The sequence below is a fragment of the Corvus hawaiiensis genome, chromosome Z (assembly GCF_020740725.1).
Source record: "Corvus hawaiiensis isolate bCorHaw1 chromosome Z, bCorHaw1.pri.cur, whole genome shotgun sequence".
In the NCBI taxonomy this organism is placed as follows: domain Eukaryota; kingdom Metazoa; phylum Chordata; class Aves; order Passeriformes; family Corvidae; genus Corvus; species Corvus hawaiiensis.
The window spans coordinates 67,037,257-67,051,406 of record NC_063255.1 but is presented as its reverse complement, the minus strand read 5'-3'; the positions used below and the strand labels follow the sequence as shown (position 1 = coordinate 67,051,406).

Sequence of the window (14,150 nt, the reverse complement as noted above, 5' to 3'; positions counted from 1 at the left end):
ACTCAAATTAGTGAGATACTGAAGAGGTAAGTAAGGAAAAAAGAGATGGCTGTTGTCAGAAAGGACTGTTTTCCTTCTACCAGCAGCTTCAAAGCTGTGGATGTCCCTTGTGGGATATATCACATGATTCTACTCACCTTCATGTGAATTTAGTTATCTACCACATCTAAGATTTTAATTTCTCCAGAGCAGACCTTTTGGGATCCCTCAGTGCTGTTTTGGTTAGATGTCTGAGCAGAGAGAATAAAGGTGGTGCTTTTTGCCTGCAGAAGTGATGTTTCCCCAGCTTCTAAGTGTCCTAAACTCAGGACCCACTTCTCCTGGGCAGTAGGGCAGAGTGTAGTTCAAGGGCAGTGTTATGTAACTTACAGGCTGTTTCTCAGATTCATCTGCAAGTAGGATTGTTATTGCTGGAAGAGTTCTGAGTCATAGAGTTTGTGTGCTCTTACAACAGCGTAACACTGCACAAATAATCATTAAAAGTTTTAGTGAGAGGCTAGAAAACATTTGGTGGCAGTGGGTGCAGTGATGCTGAGGTTGTAAAACTCCATGTGGCACTGAAGATGGTTTGTTGCAAGGGGAACGAGGTCTCAGTTGCTGCACATGGTTAAACATTGATTCTGTGCATGCGGATTACCAGCCAGGAAAGATCACAGAAATAGTGTTAAATGGGGGATGAATAACTGATGAGCTTTCTGTCAAGCACAGTAAGGAATTAAAGGAGGGTTTCATTCAAGGCATGATCCTCAAAGAGGAATCAGACCTTGCTTACACCTTCAGGAGGTTTTGCCGGCAAACCTGTGCATGCTTTTCTTTCTCAGAGGAAATACATAGCTGTTACCTACACAGGGACTTCTGCTGGGCTGGTTGTACTGACTGAATTTATTTTTTACATGAATGGGCTTTTTTAAACCAGAGTCCGGTAGGAGTGAATATTCTTATCTAAGTTCTATTGCTATAACTGTTTCAATCAAAGTTTTTGATCTTTGTTTCTTTGCCAGAATCATAGCTGGGCAATACCTGCTGTAACCAAATTAGGGCAGCTTGCTCAGGTGTGAGCTCACAGGAGGGTTTCTTTGAGTGTAGAAGTCATCGGTGTGCTCACTGGAAGGTATTCTAGTTTAAGCTGGGTAGACAAGGCACCTGGCTTTTCCAGGCTCACTTCGTGCAGGCTCATGGACCCTAGAACAACTTTAACCACATAGGGAGAATTGCATATTTAATGTAAGCTAACTTCTGGATGCAGACAAGGCCTTGAGCAGCCCAGTTGTCCGCTGTTTCAGAATTTAAGGAGCACAAGAGAATAGCCAGGGAGGAAACATGTGAGTGTGTGTGGGATGAGATGAGGATTAATGCATCATTGAGCATCAGCAAATAAACTGAATCACTGAATCTTTAATGTAGATTAATGTCAGATTTCATTAGTCTTTGTTCTTTGCAGGGGCTCACATGCCTGAGTAGATTCATAAAGGTGCAAATATTTTGTATATTTCTCTGTAGGTTTTCTTCATCTGTAGACAGTCACACCAGAAGCTGTATCCATCACTATTTGATAAGCGTAATGAAGATTATTGTTTTGGTTGAGACTCCTTTGGTCATTTATATTCTGCTGCTCCTGTCAGCTCTAAGGCAGATAATCAGATATGTCTGGTGTTGCACCTGAGGCAGAGACAAGCCTAGGTTGGCAGGAAGTGTAGCAGTTTTGGTGGTTACTGTACATCTCCTTTCACTCCAGTCCTGTGTGAGCATCTGGAGTCTCCTTTGAAGCTCTTGTATTTGCTCATTACAATGGGAGTTTGTGTGCATTCAATCCAATTAACAGTAACATCAGTTTGCCAGCAAAAGTATTGCAAGTCAGAGCAGGTTGATGTACTTGGAAGTTGGTGCTTCTGAAACTGGTCTCACTGCAATAGAAATATATGGGGTGATTGCATTTTCTATCACAGCAAAAGTAAAACCTTGAGGGACACATCTGAATCCAATCAGAGTTGATTTTCTAAGATGACAGAGTGCTGGCATGTGATCCACAGCACGAGTCTCATCTGGACTCGATGTGAGTCAACATCATCCCCAAAAAATGTTAAAACTTCTGGTTCATACAGCTAAACCATTAAAAACTGGCAAGATACAGAAGGTGCCCCCACACCTGGGGACAAGTGGCTGCTTTTTCTTTGTTACTTTGGTAGGTCCAGGCATCCTGGTCCTGGGAAAGGTTAAGGCTAGTGTGGAGGTTTTGGACACATTTCAGAATTTTGTATAATTTCATTTTTCTTATTTTTTTTCCCCCACCTTTAGTGCAACTTGGCAAACCGGTATTCTCACTTCTAGAACCTCTGCTTTTTTTTTACACCAGTTTAGAGCAAAAATAAATACTTGAGAGAGACTGGGAAATTTTAACTCATTTTCTAATGTGGGATTTACATTTACCATTTGGAAACGAAATATTTAGTATTGCTGATGTAGGAAACTCGTTTTTAAGGATTTCTTAGAAGTACTAAATGTGAAAAAATTCTCTTTTACTCAATCCAGAAGAATATGACTGTGATAGGACAGCTAGGAGTTTGAAGAATAGCCACTTGGCTAGTAAAAAAAGATGGCTCTTTTCAACTTCTGCCACCTGCTTCTGGTTTCTGGCCCAGTTTTTCCTCCAAAAAGCCTGTCTCTCTTACAGAAATTGCAGCCTTACTCTTCACAAGTCAGTGTAAAATGTGTGCATGTGTATTTAAATATATACACATTGTGCAAGTCACCCAAGACAGTCCCAATTTTATGTGTAAGCAGTGAATTATCTACTGTATTCATAACATACCCTTCACACTACAGATTTATGCTAAAAGTATCCTCATGTTTCTGATAGCTCATGTGTGACATGAATGCAATCCATATTTCTTGGAGGAGCTAATCTAAGTGGTTTATTTTCCAATACTGCTGATAGGGCTATATCTCTAGGTGTCACTGCAGTTGAGATTCTGATGGTAACATATTGTTTATGGGTCACTGCCTTTGTCTAAAAGAATGGGTTGGAACAGAATAGCAAAGGTTAATTAAGTTTGTCTATCAAGGAGGGACAGATATAGATGTGTCTTGTATTTTCTGTGCTAAAATCAAAGTAAGTCAAGGCAGGGTATCATACACTCATTTTTTCCTTGTGCTGGAAAACATGCTTAGCTGGTTTTAGGAATGAAACACCTTGGGCAGCATGAGTGCAACAGTAGTTGTGAGGGGTCAGCACATGCGCAGTATTGCAAGGTGGGAGAGAGCAGCAAACCTGGTTTATAATGCAGAAACTGAGGCAGGGAAGTGTTAAATAACTTGCCACAGTCACACAGCTCACAGGTGACAGAGGGGAGATTACTGATGCCTGATTTTCCATTTCAATGTCCAGTGGATGCCTTCTTGCCCATGCCAAAAACCAACCTGTGAATTCTGTTGTTCACAAGCAATGACACAAATGCAATTTTATGCCCGCTAAGATTGACTTCAAGATCAAGACAGAAGGAGAAGGCTGTGTTAAACTTTTAAGAGTTTCTCTGGTGTTTCCATAATTACTGAGTTTGGTTGAAGGAAGCTGTTGCTGACTCATGGGTGAAATAAAAGGATGGAAATCCTGGGTAACATGATTTGGCCAAGGTCATGTGGCACACCAGTGGCAGAGCTGAAGGGTTGCACTTTGATCTCCTGTGTTGCTTTGAAACTTTTGCAGCCCTTGTCACCCAGGAGTAGCATCCATGACCTCTTCCTGTTTGTTTTTCTTGGAAATAAACCCCATAGTCAGGATCAACTGCGAAGTGTGAAGCTGCTGCTAAAATAACAGTGGCTCACAAGGAGATCGTGTCTGGCAGCTCCTGCAAGTAAAAGAATTACACAGGTGATGTTTTGCCTAAATAAGTATCTGGGAAGGGCAGGACCATTTTCTAGTCTCTGAGGCTAGAGAAGTGAGTCACCACTTGCTGCCTGCTTTGTCACTTCCCTGTTCCTGGTTTGGCTACCTTCTCCCCTCAGCTCTTTCTCCATGAAAAGATATGTAGAGGTTATGCAGATGCTGCCAGAAGCTTGGAAGGAGGAACTGAGCTTTACATGCTCTTCCACCAGCTGTTGATAAAAGGTTTTTTGCAGGAATGGTCTGATGCAAGAGTGTTTTCCTCATGTTTTTCCTGGATTTTGCTTTGTATTTTGTCACTGTTGGACACAGCTGGAGGGCTGCACTGACTGTTTTGCTCAGTGATGAACAAGTCCTGTTTCCAGTTTATCTGTACGAGGGCAAACTGTAGCTGCCTCTCAATTCCTCACGGTGGCTTTGCAAGGCACAGGGAAGGAATTTCCAATGCACTCATGGTCTTCAAATCAGGCCGTATTTATTTGTTCATGAAGTGTAAGCATCCCACTGTTGCTTGCAGTACACCTTTTAAAACATTACTATGTGCTGTGTTGTACAATTTAGGGGAACCTGTAAATGTTCCGTAGACCAACTGTGCTGCTCTGATGATGTGTGTCTCCCATTAAAGTCTGTGAGCTACTTGGTGAATCCTGCAGCTGGAGCAGGGCACAAAGCAGTGTGTGGCTGGAAGGGAAGCAACTTAGGAGCTCAGCTTGCCCTCTGCAAAGACTAATGCATGCCCTTCCCTTGTGCAACTCTTGCTCACCTAAAATATGCCTTGTTTTTTTGGTGTGTACTCTGCAGTGATACAAACCAGAGTGGTTTGTGGAACTGCCCCAGCTCATGCCTGTCTCAGCTTTGTTGTAGGGCTGGAAGGGGCAAGGGAGGCAGAAAGGGACACCAAAACGCCAGGCACTCTCCTCCTGTGATACCTGCATGACCCCAGCATTGCCCCTGGACAGGACCTAGGACAGGATCCCAAACCTGGTACATGAGTCTAGCATTTGGAAAGCTGAACTGCCCCGGATTGAAAATAATCTGAATATTCCAGGGCCTCCCCATGGCTGTCCTGATCTCCCTTTCTAGCACTCAAAAACGTGTAAGGATTCCACAGAGCTGCAGGAGTTAATACAGACCAAATGTCCCTTCTCATGAGATAGTGGTCTCCTAAGCCCGCTTTTTAATGGCAGCGCTAAGGTCAAGAATTTTTACAACTGGTTGTTTTTTTATTGTTACTGTAAAACAGGATTGCTAAGCACTATAAAAAGGCAACCTTATGGTTCAGATTTACTGTGGTGTGGATTCTAAACAGTTTAATAAAACAAAACCAAAAGCTTTTAGATTTTCTTCAGTGGTTAATACACAGCATATTCTTTGCACAGCCAAGCCTCTGGCTGTCAGTCGAACTGTGGTTCATAGACTTGGTGTGGGTAATAAGATTATAAAACATGTCTCTTGCTAGCCAGCTACCACACACTAATAATAATAATAGTAGTAATTCATTGCATCTAGAGATTTTAGGTGAGTTGTTTTTTTAAGAAATGGAGAAAACCCCTAAAAAAATCCTTGAAAGGAGGCGGATCACTGCATCCACTCTACAGGGAGGGGAAACGTGTGCATGAGCGGTTCAGTGCCAGGGAGGGATCCCTCCATTTTGTTACAGCTGAAATAATGCTGTCTCCTTCGGGCAAGCTTTTCTCAGTTGTACATGTGTGCACATGGCCTTGCACAAGGGAGAGGTGGAGATGTGTGGTCCGTGGGTGCTGCCCTACCCCACCAGGGGAAGGAAGACAGTGTGTGCAACACAGCAGACAGAAGAGGAGTTTGCCAGCTTTTTTATTCCCAGTACTTCCAGAGCTGTTGAGCTTTGCAGATACGCCGGTTCAGAATGCCCTTTGGATTGTGCTTTTGGGCAGTTTGTATTGCACTGAGGCAAGGTTTTGTTGAGGGAGTCTTGTTTTCAAAGAGGAGAGTGCCCTTTGTCATAAGAGGAGAGCCAACGTCAGTGGTTGTTTTGAGTTCAGGCTTCCTCAGGATGACTCATTGAAATTTTGAAGACTAATTTACTATTTATTCTGGATGCAACTTTTTCTGCATGTGAAGGTAGAAAACCAAAAGTTTTAAGTATTGCTTTAATTTATAATACAAAAACTCTTTAACTTTTACAGGCTAAAAGGAAGTCACCCAGTACATGTGCAAGAATATGTGAGTGTGCTGCTGTCAGAAGTCAGGCAGAGGTGCACTTTGCTTCCCTGTGAACAGCCACCATGCTCTCTCTCTCTCTGCACTTAATCTCACTGCAAATCTGCCTCAGAGAGCACCAACAGGGCCACATTATTTGCAGCTAGGCATGTGAAAATGAATATGGAGTTCTTACAGGGACCCCTGGAAAACAAGGGGTGACCGCATTCTGGGAGGTGCTGGTGGCTCCTACTGCCAGGACCAGACCCTGTAGGTCTCCTGGCATGGGGCAGCCATCTGGGACAGCAGGTTCACACCCAGCCTCCGCTGCTCCCTGGCTCTGAGCTTTGCAGCCTGGGAAGGGCTGAGGGATAGGGCTCCAGGCACTGCTGGCTCAGACCCGAGGGAGCTACACTGGAGCTGGCAGACCTGAGGTGAGACGTCTCTGAAAAGGCTGTCAAGCATGTCAGCTTACACAGACATTGTGTAATGGCATAGCTGGGTGTGCATTATTGTTGCTACTGCTATCAATAACTGGTGCAAAACTCTGATATTTTGTCTCTGCCCAGAAGCTTTTCATCTTTCAATCAGTCACTTCCCAGCATACTTAGGGAAACCAGCTAGTGTTACCTTTCCTGTTGAAAATGTTAATCTTGTGAAGTGTTTTGGCTGCATTTTTGGAGCACTGAGGCCACATTGCATTGTAGGGCTTTGTAACAAATAATAGTAGCTGATAGTTCTTTCATAAAACAGAAATTTATGAAAGCATTACCACTTCTCTGAGGAGATCGGTTTAGATGATTTCAGGGCATCGGAGTAGGATAAACTTTGATTTCTGAGTGCTGCCACTTTGCTGCAGTCTGTGGAAGGTAGAAGGCATATCTGACGGACATGTTGCTGACACAGCAGACTTCTGGCTGGTGTCCAGTTGTGGCTCCAAAACCGGCTCTTGTGTAGTCTAAACACAACTTGGTTTTTTTGGGTAACTCAGGAAAATATTTTTCCCATTTTACGGTGTTGCAAGAAAAACAGTGTGTTTGTTTTTGTGTGTCGCTGCTCAGTGCCATGGAGCATATCCTGTGGGAGTCGGTCGATAGGACTGTCCTCCCTAGCCACTCAGCAGGTCCCTGGCAGAGCAGTTACCACCAGTCTGAGATGGGTTAGTCTCTGGGGAGGTGTAGGAGCTGGATGGACACTTCACCTCTGACACTGGCCAGGAGCTTACGCTTCTCTCTGCCATAAGCTGGAGACTCTGCAGGAAGCTGCTTGCATGAAGGGTACTTGCTTGTGTGCCAGATGCATCTCCATCTGCAGTAAGATACAACAGCCGTAGGTGTGCTACTGCTGCTGCTGCTGCTGCTGGGTTACATCTCATACCACACCACCTGTAGCTGGTCAGTGCGGGCAGACTGTGAACCCACCAAATCAAAAACCCAAGGCCAGCATGTCAGAATTTTACTTTCCATGCACCCACTGTGACTTCCATCAAAGCCGTGGAGGGGTGGAGGGAGGGGATAGTGGGGTGCCCCCGTGGCACTGGGGCTTGGCTTTCACAGGCTGCTGTTGCATTTCTCTCTTCTGACAGGTGAAGGGTATGGAGAGACACCACGCAGTCAGCTCCCAGTACCGCATGTGCTCCTACTACCCACCTGCTTCCTACCTGGGACAGGGGGTTGGCGCTCCCATGTGCGTCCCCCAAATCCTGACCTCTGAGGACACCCCCTCCTTGGAGCTGAAAGCAAAAGGTAAGTGCACCCACTGGGGTACATGGCACCACCTTGCCTTGGACCTGCACCCAGGAGGTGTGGGTTGCTGCTGGGAAGGAAGCTAAGCATCATAGAGTAGCTGTTTTAAAGATAGTGGCTGATTACTGGAAGGCTTGTAGCGTGGTGGCAGTGGTGGAAGGCTGATGGTGTACAGTCATGCAGTCTTTTACTTCAGAAGCCTTATGGTTCAGGAGTCCAGTCAGTTGTACCTTCTGCACTTACGTATGTCTTTTAAGTTGTACAGTCACTTGAGGTTACTGTGTTTGGTGCTTACCACCTGACTCTCTCACAGGAGTAAATGATCTTTACTCTAACCTCAGAATTACCTTTCTTCTCAGAAGTGCTGTGATTTTTTCCACAGGCCTCCCACTGAGCCTTTGCCATCCTTTCTTAACCACATGTAGGAGCTACTCCTGCATCCCAACCATATAATGAAGCCCTTCGCAGACTTGCTTCCATTTTTTTTTTTCAAACTCATCATACCATGTTGCTTAATTTAAAACTACTGCAGATAAATCTTCCTTTCCATATTGTGTTTCAGGCTCTCCTAAGTATTACTGTAATCTGCAGTAATTTCCAGCACTGGTGAATTTACCTTGTTGTTTTGACAGTGTTTTTCGTGCTTCCTTGTTCCCTTACTCCCATAGCAGACAGTGCTAACACAGGTGTTAACATGGCTTTGCTGGAGTAGTCCAACTCCACTGAGCTGCCTCTCCATCACTGAATCCGGTCAGTAACTGATGCGAGAGAAATAAGAAGAGAAACAGAGAACAAAATCTTCACACTCTTTGGCATTCAAAGATATCCTGAGCCAGGACAATAAGCTTTTCATGTGTTTTGTTTCTCTGTACCAATCAGTGAACTTAGCAGTTTAATTTTGTAAGGTCTGTGGGAAGTATTTTTTTTCATTTACTTTACACCTGCCAAGTTTTAGTGGGTTGTTTTTGTTTGGTTTTTTATTTCAGAGTCACAGCACCGGTAACAGCATCCATCCTCATTTCCTTCTCTCTCCTTCTACGTTGAAATCCGTCTTGTCCTCTTTCTGTCTGGTGGAAGGATGTATGTCGTGTAGGTTCCATAATGGTCTTTCTGTGGCTAAAGTCCTGGTGTTTGTTTAGTTTGTGTCGTGTGGTTGTGTCATGACAGGACCTTAGGATCCAAATGATGTTTTAGAAGGTGAAGTGTGTATAAAGTCGTATCTGTGGCTTGTGTAAGTCAGCACTGAGCCCTTGTATTCACTAACTCCAGAATCATTTATGTTGAGGAGGTGGTTGTTCTTTCATAGTGACTGTTTCTGAAAGTCTTCCAACTAACTGTGACATATCAGATGGATGAAGAAACAGCACATGGTGCGATAAAACCTTAGACTTCTCCTCCTTCTCTAGTAGTTTTAAATGGCTTAGAGAAATCAGTGATCCTTGGTTCATTTTCCTTCTCTTTTCTTCAGCTTTATTTTATTCCCTCTTTTCTAACCACCACTGAACAGTGACGTCTTCCTTTCTGCCCATTGGTTGGAGAAGCAGTTGGTTTTATGCTCAACTGCAGTTGACACTTTTTCTTGCATCCATCACTACTAACTCACTGAGAAGTCTTACCAGCCAAGTGTTTTTAAAAATAGACAAAAGACCTTATACCCTTTGTTCCCAAATGCACTTCAGTAATTTTTCATCACTCTAGAAAAAAATTATACGTAATGTTCCACTGATTTTTAAACTGCATAAATACTGTATTTTCAATAATCCCTGACTGCTTCTCCAGACACTATTCCATACACAGATATTGTTCCCTAAGTTACACCATCAATCAGAAACCGACAAGCAGTGAGATGTAATTTACTGAGATCAAACAGCATTTTCCAGACTCTGAAGAAGTGTTTTTCCATAGCAGGGAGCTAGTGGGTGAAAGAGGCACTAATGTTTTTGGGAAGAAATTTGAACCTGTGAGCAGGATCATAGCCAACAGGCTTCTTAGAAGCATCTTCCTTTTTCTTATGCATATTCTTGGAGGAGATGACTGTTTTTACTTTTTCTGTCTACAGACAAAATAACATCCGCAGTAAATACATGATTTACTCTCCCATGACATTTTTCTTCTGGTGCTTTTCACAGACCTCAGAGGGTTGGAGGTTTGTTGCCTCTTTATTGTCACCTGTGTGAGTGCTGAGTGGATGCTGTGTATTAAAGAGGGTGGGTCGTTTCCCCAAAGTATTGATGCACATGTTGCAGTTGCTGTCTCCTATAAAAGACACATTCTTAAGTATTTCTCTGTTGATTGTTGGGCTGTCCAGTGCCTGACTCCTTTGTTATGAAGCCCAAGTGACATGTTTCTGCAGGGTTAGTGGTTGCTACTTGCTGAAGACAACTCCAGTGCATGTTTTAAAGAAACAAATCGTATTTTATTCATTCCTTCTGTATCTTTGAAGTGATCATGCTCAGAGGCTTCCTGTTCCTCTAAAAATATGTGTTGATGGATTTTAGATCCAGAAGGCAACATGAGGATCATCTAATCTAATTTGCTATGTAAGTAGACTGTAAAACTTCACCTAAACTCCTGCAGCAAGGCTGTGACTATATTTTTAAGATCTCTTTGAAGACTTATGTATGGTTAACCGAGAAATTTTGCAGGAGGGTAACAGTGTGCTTAGAAGAGCTGCAGGTCAAAATAAAAAAATTATTTTTTAGCCACATTTTCAAAACATCCTAAATGTGCATCTTAAGCAAAAAATGGCTGTTAAATTCCCAGGCACAAACCTGCAGTGGTCTTGCAACACACACATACAGTCTATTACCCACACTTCAGCTGCAACTTCAGCATTGTAGAGGCTTTGCCAGTTCATGTGTTGTCTTGGTATTTGAGTCAGACCGTTCAACTAATTTTGTTCTGGTATGCTAACTGCCTACTTAGACTAGCTACAGTAAAAGCGGTGAGAGATGAACTAGCAGATCACTGATCTACACTGTCAATGGTGTGAAGATCTCAGGAAGCTTCTAGCACTTGTGCAGGACCATCATGGCATGTTACGGTGTCTTGCATACAGTAATGTGCTGACATTTTCTGAGTGGCAAAATACCATCAGTCAACCTCCTTGCAGTCTGAAGTGTTTCCAAGTAAAATGTTTTGCTTCCAGCTAAGCACAGCTGTTTCCCTTTCAGGAGAAACTGGGGAAAATGAGGAGAAAAAGTTGATAAACTGGTGACAAATGGCAAAAGGATGCTTTTAGAGGGCTTCCTTAGGTCACCAATTTTAAGTTTTAGATGGTAGTTTCTAGGTAGGAGGGGAATTTTATACTCAGTAGTGCAGAATATTTCCTTCTCCTTTTTTCTGCAAAAGCAATGTGAGGAAAATACATATGAGAAGTTGTTGTCAAATCTTGTGCATGTGCATCCAAAGCATAGTTTTGGAAGACAAGTTGAGAAGAGGGGAAGTGAGAGTGGGACACGACAAGGTATTTCGTCTCCAAAAGCCAAGTACTTCATTCCTATTGATTTCTGTGGGACATTTGCATGCTTTTCAGTCAGCTTCTCCAGCATTTCTATTTGTGAAAGAACCTGCACAAGCCCTTGGTTTGAGAGAGCAAGAAAGCACATGCAACACACGTCTCACTCTGTGTCCTGTTTCCACTGCATGAAAATTCAGCATTTGCTTATCTGTATTAAAGTGTTTTCCAGGTTTGGGGAAGTGGCAGAAAAATTTAACGTTCAAATACAAAGATACAAAGGATAAACATCCCTGTATCTGCAGACACTTCAGATTTTAGAGTAGTTACCTGGTCTTAAAGTTGGTGTAGTGTAAAACCTCGTCTGTCATCATTGCGTGAAATGTTGAGATAATTACACCACATGTCTGGCCATGGTGAAAAAGATATATTGCATTTAAAATTTTTTTCTAGCTTCTGGACAGGTTTGAATTTCTGTTTTCCTGTCCTAGGTGTCATGCGTGTTGGAAACACAAGGAATGAAGCACTGAGCAGTGCTGCGTTTGCAGCTTAAACATTAAGTAGGAGTCTGAAAGTTCTCCCAAACACATGTAAGAAAAGATGATATTTTGATGCAGAAAACATCAGCAATTTTGTGTAAATAAGCAAACACCATTTTATGAAGAAGAACATTTCTGGTAACAGGTTTTCAGGTTTTCTGTATCAGCGTAACAGCTTCCAGCACTAAAACACTTGTTCACAGTCTTCTCTAGAATTCAAATAGCAGGTATCCCCAGTTGTGGAAATGAAAGCGACACAGACGTTTCCAGGATCTGCATTTAAAGACTCGTCCTTGCTTCTCTGCTTGGATGCTGTATCAACAACAGTACTGAGTCATAGGAGAAGCCCAGCCAAACTGCTGGGCTTCTGCAAACAAAGCAGGCTGGTTTGATATGGCTGAGAAATTACTTCAAGGAACAGCAAAAAGCCTTGCCCCTGTCTGCTCTTAATTTGCAGCCGGCTGGGAAGATGCACTGACAAAGCTGTACTAATAAAGTGCTTAGGAACTGGGGAACAATTGTGTCAAATAGCCCAAATTCTCTTCTGTCAGCTGGCTAGCCACAATCTGTGTAAGCTTAAGAATAGCTGTTTCAGTCCCAGGCAGTACAGGTGTTACCAGGTGTGAGATGTACCTCTTCTACTCCTGCTCTACTCTTTTTCTTCTACTCTGTCTTTCTACTCCTTTTCTACCTCTTTGTAGAGCATCACCAGAAATCGTTTTGAGTTTGGAAGGATTTCAGCAGCAAAGTGTATGGGGAGGATGAAAGTTTGCACCCAGAAGTTCAGCCGTATTTAGCTTATGTATTATGTGTATGTGTCTGTCTCCATCTTTTGCTTGAAAAGTGACCTCTACTCAAGAATGTTTGTCCTTAATGATGAAAGAGCAAGCAGTGTTTGCTGAAAACTCAAGACTCTAGTTTCCACTATCATTTTACATCAAACTCTTAGAAATAGGTTTTGAAATAACACCGAAGAAGAGGAAAGGGGTGATGATATAAATCTGTAGATCTTGAAGAGTTAGTTCAAGTGGGTCACTTGAACTTGGGGCAGCTGTTTATTTTTTTTGTGCTTTCTCATTTCTCCTCCTTACAGTCCTCAATGGCTATGCTGCATGCAGCTTCCCTCTGGCACTGATTACAAGGATGGTGAGCAGACTTCGTATTGCATTTCTTCATGCCTTAATTACGTTGCTGGTTTTGCATGTGCACTGCAATGTTCTATCGATCTCTTTAGGCAAATGACTTTTTAACATGTCATTTTCAATAAAAATTTGAATTTTGGTTGTAGCTGAACAGACAGTTGTTGAGTGTGGCCATTTTTTTATCTTTTAAACTAATCGGGTTGCTAACCCTGATTCATGACGGTATTAATCATACTTGATAATTTCAATAGTTGTAATAGCAGCTGTCAAAATACATTTGGGAATGTGAGGCATATTCAGTATAAGCTCTGGTAACTTGTTTTTCTGTGTACTGAAGCCTTTTTATAAATTAATTACTGGTCTGTGTTCTAAATGGGGTTGTATTAGTGAAGATTTGAACAATATTAAAACAACTTTATATGGTCTGATGGGAGTTCCTATAAATAAAGTAATATGAGCATTTTTTTTGTATTCTGCTTTAGTTCAGTCCCCATTAAAGGGCTCATCTTAGTAGTTTCTTCTCCAAATGCAGCATTTATGTTATGCTCACTCAAAAGCACACAGAGCAGCTTTGCACTGGGTGATTGCAGAATTACAGGCTTGTTTCATGACTTTTGCTGATTCACAGGTTTTGCTGATTCATGTCAGGGCGACTGACAAACGCTTGCTCTTTGATCTGGGAGAAGCTGCTGATCCTTCCTCAAGAGCAGTAGAAAAAACTATTTTTTGAAGGCTTTCCACCTGTTTTTGTATAAAAACAGATATTTCTGGACTGCGGCTTTAGAATCCCCTAGCAGGAATTTTAAGCTCTCATGGAAACTGTGTGTGAATGTTTTCATTTTTCAGCATCCTAGCAAGAGAGAGTGGGACAGCCTGAACTCTCAGCAGTTGCCAGTGGCACCCCATCCCCCCACACCTGCAAAACCACATGCACCCAGAAGGGGGTCAGTCTGGGTAGTTGTCAGAGGAAGTTTTTCTTCATGGGATGTATTTGTCTGTTGTTTAGTATTTCGTGTGGATCGAAGGGTGCAGGGTTTTTGAAATTGAAGCCTGCATTTTGTTATGAGTCGGAGGCCTTGAGGTGGTAAAGCAAGGGTTTGAGGAAAGTCCTGTTCTGAGGAAGCTCACATCAGTGGTACAGTTGGCCAAGGCAGGTGCCAGATCCAAAGCACTACATTTGCTTTCTTCAGTTGCCTTCTATGAAAAGAA

The 14,150-nt window shown here is 42.7% G+C and overlaps 1 protein-coding gene across 1 annotated transcript in view; it reads left to right on the top strand.

The window, feature by feature from the left end:
- Positions 1–14,150, top strand: part of DMRT1 (doublesex and mab-3 related transcription factor 1) — a 57,270-nt gene that overhangs the window by 25,139 nt on the left and 17,981 nt on the right. Inside the window, exon 4 of the mRNA XM_048292840.1 lies at positions 7,644–7,803. Coding sequence (XP_048148797.1) covers positions 7,644–7,803 — 160 coding nt within the window. The remainder of the gene's footprint in view (positions 1–7,643; positions 7,804–14,150) is intronic.